This window comes from Electrona antarctica (assembly GCF_951216825.1).
Source record: "Electrona antarctica genome assembly, chromosome: 17".
Lineage (NCBI taxonomy): Eukaryota > Metazoa > Chordata > Actinopteri > Myctophiformes > Myctophidae > Electrona > Electrona antarctica.
Genome location: NC_136798.1, coordinates 18590886 through 18606059, shown reverse-complemented (window position 1 = coordinate 18606059; position 15174 = coordinate 18590886). Strand labels below are relative to the sequence as shown.

General features: G+C 41.0%; 2 protein-coding genes across 2 annotated transcripts in view; both read right to left on the bottom strand.

Moving 5' to 3' along the window:
- Window positions 1–2668: 2668 nt before the first annotated feature.
- Window positions 2669–8169, bottom strand: fkbp3 (FKBP prolyl isomerase 3). Its single transcript, XM_079526008.1, has 7 exons — window positions 8009–8169; window positions 7452–7553; window positions 6763–6867; window positions 6103–6238; window positions 5488–5555; window positions 4654–4751; window positions 2669–3601 (listed from the first exon to the last, which is right to left on the bottom strand). The coding sequence occupies exons 1-7, from the start codon at window positions 8111–8113 to the stop codon at window positions 3547–3549; spliced, it is 669 nt and encodes a 222-aa protein (XP_079382134.1). The 5' UTR covers window positions 8114–8169; the 3' UTR covers window positions 2669–3546.
- A 5382-nt stretch (window positions 8170–13551) lies between these two features.
- The window catches only part of LOC306940447 (echinoderm microtubule-associated protein-like 1), a 10695-nt gene continuing 9072 nt past the window's right edge, over window positions 13552–15174 (bottom strand). The window contains exon 7 of the mRNA XM_079525530.1: window positions 13552–15174. This exon is cut by the window's right edge and continues 1064 nt beyond it. The gene's annotated coding sequence lies outside the window, so the exon portion shown is untranslated.

The following is a 15174-nucleotide window of genomic DNA, read 5'->3' as shown; positions in this document are numbered from 1 at the left end:
TTTAGAATATTTTTGAAACATTAATTAATTACATATTGATTTGAGGGGTTCTCCTGGACATTTAGGAAACTACACCAATAATTGAAAGCAAGCAATTTTACATAAATAGAATCCCAAATACGCTTATAATAAGGGGACATGGCAACACTGAGTCTGAGGAGGAAGCTTCGTTGTACGGAGGGGTGATGTTTGCCTTTCATATTTTCTAGCAGGCATATGTAAAAGTAGCACGGGTCGTAGAGTAGACTAGACTAGAGGAGCCTTGAATCATATGAGAAGAAAAAAATCATCAGTATCCTACAGCCGACGTCTAATTACGGTATTGTAATGTAATGTACGTATTTTTAAGCTATAAAACAATGTTTTAAAAAATGCCTTACAAAGGACAAAAAGGTCACATAATGTACTCTATGTCACGGACAAGGATTGCATACCGTAATTTCTGGGTGCAGTGTGGGGGGCATATAACCCCCTCATATAACTCATTATGGGGTATCCCCACCCCACATGATTTTTTTGGGTCCCCCCCAGATGACAGTAAAGTGACAATTTGCCAAAAACATTGTCCAAATTGAAATAATATAAGAAAGAGGCCAAAGATCTACAAGGCAGTTGTTGTGAGCTTGTAGATAAGCTATTTTCACAATAGCCTATTTCTGTGGAAGTTTGGAACGTTAAACTAAATCTAATGCTTCAACTCCTACAATTCCAGTGCTGGAGGTTCAAATGATTATTTTGTCTAATCGAGTGTCAAGGACCCTTATCTATTTGACCACGGACCCCCATTTGAAATAGGCAGGGAGGGACCAGGCAGGGACTCCCATACAAAGGTTGTTATTTTATTTTTAAATAGCAGATCTACAAGCTCACATTCCATTATGCAGCTTTTGTGAGCTTGCATTTTAATTTTTCAAATAGTAGGGTTAAAGTGATTAAATGGATTGGATTGTAATGCAATATTAACTCATTTTGAAGGACCCCTAGACCCCACTTTGAGAACCACTGCTCTGCAGCTTCTGAAACTTTTCAATTTCAAGGACCCCCCCCAGTTTGGCATGTATACAGACCCCTAACTCCATAAAACGTCAGACTAAATCATTTTTTGCAGGCCCTAACTAATCTACAACTTTATAAATATGGAAAATACTGTGTATTTATTTTGACCTTCATGCTGTAAAAGGAAGATACATCCAAGCTCCTTGGAATTCAAGCTCTCAAGCTCTCCTCTGACCTCTGATGATGGGATGCACAAGTTCCGTTTATGCTGAAGAAGGCTCAGCCAAGGGCTCATTATTTAAGAGTGCGGCCATACAAGCATGTCTCAGATGTTTTGACACACATATACAGTACTTGACCTTCATCAGACCAGTGCCATGCTTCACCTGTTTGGGCAGGCCTCCCCAAAGAAATGTATCCAGGATGTGGAAAATCTGACAGATGGGTGCCGCCACATTATTGGGATACGGACAGATTCCTTCCCTACACTGGAGGCGAGGAGAGGAGGATTTAACCAGGGCATGACTCTTTCTGCGGAATAGGGGAACAATAGAGTGTTTGTTCAGTTACATGGATCATCCCATCTCAATAGAGCCCTGCTTTTGTAAACAGAAAATACAGATATTTCAGGTCAGGATACCAATTTCATCCAATCAGGAGAGAGAAGTCAAACAGGATACTTTTAATCATGTGCATGGTGTGGTGTGTCAAAGCTTCGTCTCCTGCCAGACTCATCTGAGATGATGAGATTGACCGTCACAAACACAACTTCCAGTGAGGAGGACAGACTGTCTTTCCACAGCTACAGGAGGGAATACTGACCCAGACCACTGGAACCTGCTGCTGACTCTGTCAGCTGAATGGACTTTAACAACAACCACCATTCACAGTGGAAGTAAACTTCAGGGAACATTTAGAGGGGGAAGTGTTACCGACTAGGTAGTCAGTAACACATGATGATGAAAGCGTAAAGGAACATTAACATTTTCAGGATTACAGAACTGGGTCTCAGCCCCAAAACTCAAGGAGCCCCTAAGCCAGAACCTTTGTGTGAATGTTTGTGAATAATAGTAACAATTGGATGAAGTTAGTTTATCAACTACTATTTGCATATTGTTTATGGTCTTACTCTTACATCAGACTACATTTGAGAGATAAATGTGCAGACCTCACTGACGCACACTAGTATTGAAGGACAACACTGACACCTAGAGGGAGATTCAGCAACTCGTTGGTACTTGAATGAAATTAATGTCATGGCTATAGAACAGTATTATTTTGTGAAAATATATTAAATCCATTCATGATACAATAATTTACGATTTCACTTTGTCACTTATCTTTTATGGAACCACACACTTTGATATATGTTTTCATTAAAATAAGTATTAGGCCTAAATAGCTTTAATGCGACCAAAGGTCCAACCTGCTTGCACTCGTTTCACCTCTTTTCCACGCTCTCCATGGTTACGGATGCTTTTCATTGAACAATAAAGAAAAGCAGATCTACATCTCAATTAGAAGCGCTCCTTTATGCTGCATGACATGACACATTGTACAGTATTGTATTTAAAAAAAAGGGTTCAAGGGGAAAGAAATGACATTTCACCTAGGCAACATCCATTCAAAATGACATTTCTAGTCTTCATGACAAACATTGGACACCAGTGGCTTCGTTTCAACAATAAAATCAATTTATTAAGTCTCAAAAACAGGTGTATTGTCTTTACAGTCTACATGCAAAGGGCAGAAAAAACAACGTGGTTCATTTCTCAGAGTGCCTCATATGTACAGTATTAACAAGCATCACATGTTGGCCATGCAAGAAAGGACAATCATAAACACATTTTACCTCTTCTTTAACCAAGGCCATACAAATTTCCTGGGCCGTTTAAAAGATTCTTTGCCCATAAAACAGTCGATGGATCAGGAGACATGGGCAGCCGGAATGACCATCCGATGGTCTGTTGACCGAAACGTCAGCAATAAAGTTTGAGATTTTGACTGTGTGGGAGTTTTACTCCATCCATTCAAGATTGACTTTTTATTGTCACCCGTGTTGAAGTTTGCCAGTTGTGCCAACATTTAAATTGACTAACAAACATTTAAATTGACTAACAAACATCAAGACAACTGAAATACAGTGGCATGTATGATCTTGTGAAAGCCAATTGATTGTTGAGGCAATCAGAGCTCCAACACTTACATCACACACAGGATGTTTGAAACATGTGGTGATCAGCTATAGAAACCAACCAGTGGACCATGGGCTATGAGAACTTTTATTTTCTTTAAGTGCAAGTGATTACGTGCATCTGTTAAACAGTCAATTAAGTTTGCATGGCCTAACATGTCAAATAATAACGTACTGTATTAATAAATGAGACAAGGCAGAAACAAACCAGGCAACCTGGCAAAACATAATCAAATAAAAAAAAGGTAGTTGAACTCTTATCTTTCAAGCATGACCACCTAGTGACAACGCAGCCCCCCCCTCCCTCCCTCCCTTCCCCCCCCTTCGTGTATTGCATGCTGGAGAAGCCTGGTCTGCTAATCCACAGCCACAAGCTCGACTTCAAAAATGAGTTTTGCGTTGGGAGGTATTCTGGTGGAATCTGGGTTAAGGAGGCAACAAATTATATGTACAAATGCAACAATAAAGTTATGTCAAAGCTACTTCCAAATAAAAACAAATGTGCCACAATTTAGCTATAAATATCCAATCCACTTTATTTTTTTTATCCCACGATTTTGTAACCCATTTTTCATTGAATAAAGAAAAGCAGATCTACAGCTCAATTAGAAGCGTTTTGTGCTCCTTTATGCTGCATGACATGACACATTGTACAGTATTGTATTAAAAAAAAAGGGTTCAAGGGGAAATAAATGACATTTCACCTAGGCAACATCCATTCAAAATTACATTTCTAGTCTTCATGACAAACATTGGACACCAGTGGCTTCGTTTCAACAATAAAATAAATTTATTAAGTCTCAAAAACAAGTGTCAATTATCTAATGTGATCCTGGGCTCTAGCCACCCTCCGCCAACCTAGTCCCATGGGGGACATGGGGAGAGCAACGGACTTGAACTCATGCTTCCTTCATGCCCGAGTGTCCAAGTTGCTCCTTTACACCTGATAGGGGGGAGTTTCCCTGGTTGGACGTAGCGCGTGGAAGGAACACGTTATTCCAACCAGTTCCTTTGCCCTCCATCAGGCGCCCCGGCTGGCCAGGGGGAGGCAGTTTAGAGACCAGGATTACTGCATGTTTTTTGTGAGGGTACCTACCCTAGGGGACACGGGGAGAACATGCAAACTCCACACAGAAAGGCCCTTTCGCCAACCCCGCCTCGGGTATGGGCACTGATGACGCGGAGGAGGAAACACGCCGCCAGCATCGACAGCGTCGAACCCAGGACCTTCTAGCTGTGTGTGTATTTATTTATAAAGCACATTTTACAATTTAAAGTTTACAAAGTGCTCTACAGAAGAATAAAACTGTGGATGTGCTTCTTTCTTATAGCTGGGGCACTTAACAAAATGTTAAACAAAGAGTGAGGGTCAATATTTGCTTAAAGCAGGAGGTGCCAATTTAAACAAATTAAGTACAGTACTTGAGCAAATTGTTACTTTCCACGACTGGTCAAAAGGATACTTGGAGTCAGGAACACCCTTCTTTCCATAGGCCCACTCTGCCTCGATCTCCAGTCTGGCCGTTTCTCCCCTGCTCATAGTTAGGATGCCTTCATCCCACTGTGAAAAAAAAGAAATTATATAATTATTGACATCAAGAAAAGGTGAGCATTGTTGAAACCTGAAGGCCAAAACGTTGTACCGACACTTTGTGTCAAGTACAATGTGCAGAGCAAAGCGTTTTGCCGATTCTTTTCATTTGAAACATTTTACTCTTTGTATCCAGGTCCAGCAACCAAATTATGTACACTTCACTTTTGAACATTGTTGAAAGTGAGACTTGGGCTGGGAGCAGAGGTTAATACTTATGCCCCCTTCGACTGCCTAGTTCCAGCTCGCCATGATTCTACACCCCATATCTACCTTTCCATTAGCACGGGCTAAGCTCTGGATAAAACAATGCTGAAAGGATAACACAAAAAATGGCCAAATCCATGTTACCAGACATGTTTTTGATGAGCCATTGGTTACAATGATTCGATCGTTGGCATTAGCCCTTATGGTAGATGGAGCAGACCGGAGGGTGTCGCTAAATGATGAGCAACCCTGGGGAGAGGGGGTACTGTGCGGAGTGTCCAAGTGCCAATAGAGACGCAAAGGAAAGGTGTTTAGAGAAGAGTTGGTAGCAACAATTAAAGGCAAGGCGGCCCGGCACATCGAAAGAGACCGTTGTGAGGTTGTAGGTCTTCCAGTATAGGTGCATGACACACGAAGTATGAATCAGGCATAAATGATTTGGACAAGACAGCTGTAAACTTCAGGGCAGAAGCCAGGATGAGCTGCCGAAACGACTTACTCCTCTGATCACGTGTCCCATGCCGATCTTGAACCTGAGAGGCTTGCTCTGCTTCTTCTTTCTGGCCGCTGCAGACAGTGAAAGAAGGTGGAGAACGATTAACAGGGAGGGGCCATCGTCACGAGGGAAACGAGACTGCAAAGATCAGGAGGAGGAGTTTTGCACATTTAAGATTGGTTGTTCTCTGTAGGAAAAAGCTAGAAATCAGGCGTATGCACAAGTGCGTAGGCCAGTGGACAACTGGACATCAATGAAGGGAATGAAAATACACCTGCACACTGTATCTGCTCGGTACATGAGTATTTTCTTTTAATAATGCAATGTTTCATCCCTCCGGACCTTCTTCAGGCATGATTGGTTGTTCTCCACATTCAACACAACATGCAACTATTTTGTACTACAACACAACTGCATATGTCGCACTAACCCTAACAGGCCCATAATTAAGATAGAATACACAATCTGTAGGCCGATAATTATAAACATGGGGTAACAAAACTAAGGTTGAGACAGTAACTAATATATTCCCTATGGCATTCACATAAAATGTACAGTGAGACATATATAGAAGAATAAGAGAAGAGTTTCTAGATGTAGGTGGTCCGGTTGTCATACTTGAGGGAATGTTTGTGTCGAATACGGTTCCGTCCTCCAAGCTTCCAGTGTACCAGCAACTCACAGTCTCGCCTTTCTTTGGATAGTTGGTCTTGTCGCCTTTCTTCAGCACCGACTTGATGAACTTGGGTGGGCCCTGGGAAAAGCAACGCCAACATTACATTTGGATGTTTTCGCACCCACAGTGGAGAAGGGTGAAATCAGCCCTCAACGGCTTCTGTCAGAAATATCCTCGCCCCATAGCAGTTGAACGCTGATTTCCCCCCTGTGCGCCGAGTGTCAGATAACAGTATGAGCAGTGGTTCTCAAAGCGGGGTCCTCGAGGGGGTTCCAGGGAGTCTCCAGCTAAATTACTGATAAGTCTAAACCAAATGGACCCTTACAAATCTGAAACTCAAGATTGCAGAGTGTACAAATGGGAACAAATGGACCCTTATGATCCATTTGCACACTCAAGCATTATGGGGTCCATGGCCTCCCTAGAGACTCAGTAAACCAAAATGGGGGTCCTTGAAATATAAAAGTTTGAGAAAATAGATTTGTACACAGTTATAGGATTTGACCGTGTCCTCCGTGATATATAATTACTATATACATCATGTTCATATGTACGACGTGTATGTATGTTTATGCCATCTCAAACTTTGACCACACTAGTACCTCATACACGTCCTCTTTGACTTCGAGGGGTTTATCATCATCATCCACTTTCACAGCTTTAAGCTGCTCGGAAACATCTTCAACTGGATCAGTGCCTTTGAATTTCTGAAAAGTGACAGACAGTGGAACCATGCACAAGGTCAGCTGTGCTCACCAACCAAACCCATCTTATATCCATATCCTGATATAATGATGTAGTAGAGGTATGCTAACCACCCACCCCAGTGCAATAATCTAGGGTTGCAAACAGTTCATTGAACCAATCACTTTAATCCATTGCTTTAAAACAATATTAACTAATTACTTTAAAAAAATGTATGTATATATATATATATATATATATATATATATATATATATATATATATATATAAAAAACTTACTTAAATAGCAGATGTACAAATTCACAAAGCATATATATATATATATATACACTCACACCAATCATTTAGCAAGGTTTGGTTTCTCAAAATATAGTCACCATTGACCATCAACTGCCACCCTCCCATGTCCTCATGTGGCCCAGGGGCTAAGCTAGAAGGTGCAGCACCTCACACATGGCACATTCTCTTTCTGAATTCACTGTGCCCTAAAAACAATATGCTGACTTTCACTTTCTACATCAACACCACACTAAAATCAACGCATTACGCATGCAATTTTGGTCACCATCCATGAGCTGAATCTTACCTTGGTCTCAAACAGCGCGTTGTAAGAAACAATAAGTTGATCTTTAGTAGCCGTTTTGGCAACATTTTTTATGTTTCCCATCAACTTGTGCTCCGCAAGAAACTGGAGAGGAGAAAGGGGGAATTTAGACGGTAAATTTGCCCCATTTTATACTTTCGAACAATAACGATTTTAATGCAAACATTGTGGAAACATTTCACTACACCGACATGCACAAAATAGGGACACCAGGTTTAATGTGTGGCTAATGAAAGATCCAAGACAAGAACATGTCTTGATTCTGCAGCATTGTTCTCATTCATAGCATGCTGTTAGCTACATGCTAGCTAGGTGCAGCAAGCAATGCGGCGCAAAGCCTTGCGGAAATCTCCAGCCTTGCGGCAGATCTCCAAACTCACAGCACGTGGCGGACGGCACGCGCTGTGAGCTTGCAGATCTGCCATTTTCGGCGCCGCTGCCAGTCATGTTCCACCATGCAGGTTGCTGCACGCAGCATGCTAAAGTGCGTCCCCAAGGAAAGATAAACGGGCAAAGAAATTTGAAGTGCAAAAACATACCGAGTGCGCCGCGTTGTCCTGAATGTACTTGATAATGTCCTTTTTGCCTAAATCGTCATTTTTTAGCTGCTCGTCGCTCCACTCTCGAGTTGGGTCGGCCGCCATTTTGGACGTCAAACTCAACTGGGGCCGGGCTGAGCTGTGAACTTTCACATCACATCTTCTTTTTCTACGCTCCTACTTGTTCGGAGTTTCTGGTTGCATTTTGGGAGTTTCGGAGTATTGCTCCCCCTACTGTTGGTCCTGGGTGCTACTGCCATACTGATACTACTGCCAGTGCCCACTGTTTATCTGTAGGCCTACCATGTATTTAAACATCATAGCTAAAACCAAGAACCTGAGGGATATTGGTTTCTCTACCTACTCCAAACTATACCAGGCTTGTGTATGTCCAGTGTTGGATTATGTAGCAGGAGTGTGGGGATTTAGAGCAATGCGATACTTCCTGGGGGTACACACATTCACGCCAACCCTGGCTATCCTGGGAGATACGGGGTGGGAAGTTGGAACCCAATGTAACCCAAAGAACTCAATTGTAAGAAAGATTATTGAGTGGGATATTTTGATCAAGGGTGCATGGGCTACGGACATGTATGTATGATATTATTCCGAGAGCGGGTTGGGTTATGAAGACCATTATCATAACCAAGAAAAAGTAGAGGTTAAGGTAATAAAATAAATGATTTTTCAAAGGATAGATGGGCACTGTATATATGGTGTAAACTAAAGCTCTGCACATACTGTGAGATAAAACATGTCTATGATACAGAAAACTATGTACTGTTTAATCTGTCAAAAAAGAAACGATCCCTATGTGCCCAAATTAGAGCTGGCATATTGAGACAGGTAGATATGAAGGCACGGTTGAGGAGGATAGATTATGTAGTCTGTGTGATCTAAAGGAAATTGAAAATGAAATGCATTTTGTTTTTTATTGTCCATTCTACAACTCTATTAGGGAGAGACTTTTTAATAAGATAGATCCTAATCATGAATTTATATGGTTGGAGGACTTTGAGAAACTGAAACGCCTATTTCAAAAGTACACCTTTTCATTTGCCTCATTCCTTGAAAAGGCCTGGTCAATGAAGAGGAGGGCCATTTACATGTAAAATGGCATTGTTGTCAGTCAGTCAGTTAGTATATTATAGTATATTAGTATACAATATTATCAAACGAAGAGATGAAATGACCTACCTAGGTTCCATCCTGGAGGCAAATCTTACCACAGCACCTCAAAGGCCCTTAAAACAAGGCTCCAGACTTCCCAAAACAAACTGCAGGCTACTACTTGGCCTCACTCCCCGAACCCACCTCACCCCTGCCCACTTTGACAGGCTGAAATGGCTTAGGGTTGAGTACAGCATCTTGCAATGGGTCTGGTCCACAAGATTCGATACACCACCAAGATACCCATGTAACTGTCTAAATACTTCCTTAATGTCAACGAAGTCCACACCCAGAACACCAGAGGGAATACAACAAAACCATGTGCAACCCAGATTCGGCACAAACAAGGGACTAAATTAATTTAGCTCCTATGCCACCAAAAATGTGGAACACCCTACCAACAGTCATTAAGACATGCAAATCCCTTGACTCCTTCAAAAATGCTCTCAAAGTGCTCCCGGACGGCTGCAATTTGAAACTGGCCCCCGTAAAATCTGAATCCCCCACCCACCCCTTTTTCCCCTCACCGTACAGTATATGTTTTTCCCCTTTTTACCTCCTCTATGATGATTTCCTGTTTATGGCTATATAGAAGTGTATGTGTACGTCTCTAAATGTTATGATGAATTGAAAATGGTGGACCCTATTGTAAACAAGTGTAATGCTTTATGGTGTCGTCCACAGTTAACAGTTTTGTATTGAGTTGTGCTTGAAATATGATAAAGGTGGCAACTCTGGTTTAATCCTGGTTTGTACCTCGCCCTATAGTGTAGGTGCACTACTCCTGAACAGACAATCAGACATACATCATGCCAGGACATGTACCCTGCCCCAGTAAATTAATATTTTCTATCTGTTATTTTCTCTGTTGGTTCCTTTGTTTGGGCAGCTGCCTGTATCCCCCTGGGAGTGGAAATGAGATAACAACCAGAGCCGGTCACGTTGTTTAGCAGTGCTGATGTCGCACAGTGGTGGAAAACGTACTTGCATTTTCTATTTATGTAAAAGTAAGTAGAAATACTGCAAGATACTGCAATATAGAAATAATCTGTTACAAGGTAAAAGTCCGGAATTCAAAATGCTAAAGTTTTTGCATCAAAATGTACCAAAAGTAAAAGTACTCATTATGCAGAATGTCCCATTTCAAGTTTTCAAATGTATAATATAAACATCTTGGGGAGTGTGGAAAAGAGGTGAAGAAACGAGTGCAAGCAGGTTGGAGAAAAGGGTCAGTTCAACTGACCCTTTGATAGGAAAGAATCAGCAAGAATGAAAGGAAATGTGTACAAGGGGGTGGTGAGACCAACTATGTTGTATGGTTTAGCAGTCGCTCTGAGGAAAAGACAGGAAGCAGAGCTGGAGGTAGCAGAGACTTAAATGTTGTAAGTCCGGGAGCTATAGGACCAGCCCTCATACTATTTTTTGCTACCTTTTTTTCACTATTATTTCCTGTTAGCATATACCTTGGGCCATCTCGAAATGAAGGGAACAACTCGGGTTGTTTGGTTTCAGGGGCATCCTGAAACCAAACACATCCTGACACATTAGTCTACTTGCCAGCCCATAGAGCCCCATTGTGAACACGGACATTTTAGTACCCTAAAGCTTTATGTTAGAAATGTTGAGTATGGGTCCCCAGCATTTAGAAACTACCGGATGCTAACTTGCATATGTTGGGCAATTTTCATAATTAGCATAATAAAATGGGTTACCATTGCCAACCTATTATATGGCACATTTTTCAAACTTCCATTATGCTTTAAGTAGTATGTGACTAGGGTGTTTTCATGATTCTGAAATTCTGAATCTATTGCAAGCATTAGTTTTTCACAAAAAACACTCCTTCGGCTAAAAACGGCCATAGCCGTCATCACAAATGTGATGAGGTCAGCATATTTGCCCCAAGGAGTGTTTTTCGTGCAAAATTAATGTTTGCAATGGATTCAGCATCATGAAAACCTCCTAGTTTGACACGTCACATGCTACTTAAAGCATAATGAAAAACATAATATGTTTTGCCTAAAAAAAGTTGGCAAAGTGTCCCATCTCATTTTTATGCAAATTAGCAACTAAATAAAAAATATTTTCACTATATCTCAGCCAATATGACTAGACCTATGTTTTGAGGGTCAAGGATCTCAGTGAAACTATTCTTAAAGTGACCACATGTGCCCGTGGCATGCTGGTGTGCAAATCAGTGCCACCACTACAATATAATCACATTTGTACCAAGTAAGAGATACGAATATTGCATATAGTAGTAGTAAGCAAGCCTTGCTGAGCCACGAGGCCCATAGGGCAGGATCCTGTTTCTGTAGTGTGAGGCAGCTTGATGCACAAGTACACCCCCTGCACATGATGTACAAGTACACCCCCTGGACGGGGACTGCCCATAACTCCGACTGTCCGACATCCTGTTAGTCCTACATACGTGGCCGGTTAAGACTCAGCTGTGGCCGGCTAATCCAACCCTAGATGCTGAGTGCCAAGCAGGGAGGCACTGGGTCCCATTTTTCAGAGTCTTTGGTATGACCTGGCCAGGGATCAAACCCAGACCTCCCAGTCTCAGTATTGCATATAACTTTACAAATAAGGTATCTAGACAGATGCTGGGTTTTAAGCAAGCTTAATTGCATATAGCACATCTTACACACAAAAACATCCTCAGTAATGAACAATAGTATACGGCAGTAGCCTATACACATTATAGAATGGCCTGCACTATGCATCCGAACATGTGCAGGTGTTGGATTGTACAGTTAAGATGATCCTTTTGAAACTTCTCAAGGGAACTTTCAAGGCCAATTTTAGTCTGGCTTGTACGACCAGGGGCCAAAGAAAGTAAGACACTTTTTACCCCCCTCAGATTTAAAGGCTGGTACTACACACCGTAGCCAGGCATTTGATCTGAGATTTAGAGGAGATTTAAGGGGGCAAAACACCGAGAATGGCTTTATGATTTAAAAAAAAAAAGCAGTGGTTTTATAAAGCAGTGGTTTTCAACCAGTGGTACAGGGGTCCTTGAGGGGGTTCCAGGTGGTCCCCAGCTAAATGATGGAGAGTTGGTAACCAAATGGACCCTTATTAGATCTTTAACTCTTGAGAGTGTAAAATGAAACCAAATGGAACAAGTGTTAAATTATTGTTAAACATCTGCATTACTAAATTTACACAATTAGAATGTAGAATAATTGTTATTTTGATCGACTGTTATCTCTCCTATGGTACCAATATCAATACAGCATGGAATTGTGGACAAAATCCAATCCGACAATGACAAAATATTCTACGTTTTGGGTCTGAGAGGCTAAATCTCATCAAATGGTGGTCTGTGGCTCAAATACCAAATAAATAATGGAAAAGGGTTGAAAATCACACTGCTATACAGTAGTGCTTGCTTTAAAATGCAGCATCTGTCTAGATACCTTATTTGTAAAGTTATGCAATATTGGTATCTCTTACTTGGTACAAATGTGATTATATTGTAATGGTGGCAGTGGCACTGATTTCAGTGATTTGCACACTAGCATGTGGTCACTTTAAAAATAGTTTCACTAAGATCTCTCTCTACATCGTCCTCAGACGAGCCCTCCATCGGCGTCTCCAGATCCTTGACCCTCAAAACATAGGCCTAGACACCTAATTTGTTCATTTAAGTGCAATATTGGCTGAGACATAGTGAAAATAAAGTTTTCTATAATGGCGGCAATCATTTGCATAAAAATGGTAGCTTGGACACTGCCAACTTTTTAACATAGCTTATTCAAGTAAGAAACAGCAAGAAATATTCCATAATGTGGAGTCAGTTCAAACTCAGTGATTCATTCATTTTATTCCAAATGTATAGCTGATACTGACTGAATATACAATTTTCACCGATTGGAGGTATATTGCAGACCTTTGGCTACAGAAAGAGTAATATTCAAGATAGAAAGGTAATCTTGGGCTCAAATAGGGACATGGGAAGTTTTCTATATACAGGTGAGGCAGTGATACTCACTATAATGTGTTGGTAAATAACCATCTTTGTTGCTATTTGTTAATCGGACAGTATATTTTGTTGTGTTTCTGGGGATCATGTAGGTCATATATTAATGAGCTCAATATGCAAAGTAACTAGTAGCTTAGCTGTTGTGTAGTGGAGTAAAAAGTAAAGTATATTGTTTCTGAGATGTAGTGGAGAACAAGTGGAAAGTAAAGTGACAGTACCTCAAAATAATTGTACTGAAGTAAAGCACTTGAGTAAATGTACTACTTAGTTACTTGAATTACCACTGTTCACATCACACAGGTGATTGTTGTGTGACTATTGACTGCATCCTGTGGGTTTTGTTTCTGTTCCTGAAAATGTACAAATGACAACAGGCTTTTTTGGACTAAATCCAGAACATTTATTGGACAGCCTCGATGCACCATCACCAGCTAATTAATTGAAAACTGAGTGTGTACCAAACAAGAGCCAGACAGAAATACACACTGTAATGGAAAACACAATACTCCAACTGTTCCTCACCATGGCCATTTTGCTTTCATGTCACAGGGTAAACCCAGATATACGCGACATGGGGCGGCAAGATGCCGCCTAGAGCAGGCATCTCTTCCAGGTTTTTAAACAGCTGGTAGATGGAAATGACGCTTGTGCATGCCTGCTCTAGGCGGCATCTTGCTGCCCCTTATCGCGTATGTCTGGGTGTACCCATACTGTCATACTCAGGAAGGGGCATTTTGTTCTTACACCCTCTGATGTAAGAACAAAATGGCCGCAATGTGAATACATTACACAGTGGACAAGGGATGTATTGAGAACCAACAACAAAAATGCATCCTAAATGCAATTTAAAGACAACACATGGACATGGATGAGGGGATTACGTTCAAACAGACATCTCATAATAGATCAGAACAAAAGACTACATGTATGTGGCTATCTATGCTGCAGTCAATGACATGACAGGGAATGCAGTAAAAACATAAAAAACGTGCTATTATTAATAAAATCTAACATGAATAGAAAAGTCTCAAACATTGTCAATCTCAATCACACTATACAGATAAACCGCTGTTCACACTGCTGTAAATGGTCACACAGTCACACTTCTGTACATCCCAATTTCAAAGTTCAGTTCAAAACCAAATCAGGCATTCTGTCAGCACAAAACGGACAAAAAATTAAATAAATAAAAGGCGGATCATTTGGAATAAGTTTGAACATTTTTAACAATACAATTAATGACTTTGACATAAGAAAAGAGGCCGCACAGCTCATAGTCACAATGCTATAAACTTTTTAATGAACCAACGTTTCAGCAAGCAGGTTGCCTTCTTCAGGGTATATGAACAATACAATTAATACAAATTATGGGGGTTCCTATTAGGGACCCTCCTATCACAAAATCTTTTGGGAATCCTTCACATGAAAATTGGACATGAAAATGTTTGAGAACTGGTCAAGAGGAATACTGTCTTTGTGCACGAGAATGGCATGATTAGTGTGGTCTACTACTGTACCATCACTAGACACACACACACACACACACACACACACACACACACACACACACACACACACACACACACACACACACACACACACACACACACACACACACACACACACACACACACACACACACACACACACACACACACACACTGTCTGTGGGGTGGTCGAGTTGCTAGAGTATAGACACTGCTATACTGTAAGAAGTTGAACATGTTCTTAAGAGGTTCTCTGCTGGTTCTTAAAGGTTCTGTGTACTGTAGCACTGATTCTCAACCTGTGGGTTGGGACCCCCAGGGGTGTGTCGCTGCCTGCAAAGGTTGAGAACCACTACTGTATAGCACCATTTTTGCAAAGGTGCTAGAGTTATGAAGCATCTTTAACTACTTAAGCCCTATATCGTCGTGCACTATTTTGGAATATTTTCTCTAATTTCAGATATTAGAATATGTTCACCTATAATGACATGCCAAAAATAGGGACACCAGGTTTGAAA